This window comes from Priapulus caudatus, unplaced genomic scaffold, assembly GCF_000485595.1.
Source record: "Priapulus caudatus unplaced genomic scaffold, Priapulus_caudatus-5.0.1 Scaffold42698, whole genome shotgun sequence".
Lineage (NCBI taxonomy): Eukaryota > Metazoa > Priapulida > Priapulimorpha > Priapulimorphida > Priapulidae > Priapulus > Priapulus caudatus.
In genome coordinates, this window is record NW_014619758.1 from 1 (window position 1) to 282 (window position 282).

The 282-nt window shown below is 36.9% G+C and overlaps 1 protein-coding gene across 1 annotated transcript; it reads right to left on the reverse strand.

Moving 5' to 3' along the window:
• Window positions 1-7: 7 nt before the first annotated feature.
• Window positions 8-268, reverse strand: LOC106820643 (CAAX prenyl protease 1-like; the record flags this gene model as incomplete). The annotated part of the gene is made up of 1 exon (XM_014825146.1): window positions 8-268. A coding segment is annotated over one exon (261 nt), but the record flags the coding sequence as incomplete, so codon positions are not given.
• Between the last annotated feature and the right edge of the window lie 14 nt (window positions 269-282).

The window sequence follows — 282 nt, forward strand, 5'->3', positions numbered from 1 at the left end:
ATATAAGCATACCTTTGATGATGTGTTTTTTCTTGAAGTGGCCAAGCTCATGCGCAAGCACGGCTTCAAGTTCATCATCACTAAGCATCTTTAATAAGGTGTCGAAAAACACAATGCGTTTGTTACGACCAAAACCAGAAAAATAAGCATTACCATGTGATGAACGTTTAGAACCATCGATAACAAAAATACCGTTACTATTAAATCCACAGCGGGTTAATAAACTGGTGATGCGATTAAGTGTTTCACCTTCTTCTAGTGGTTCAAATTTTTAAAGATGGG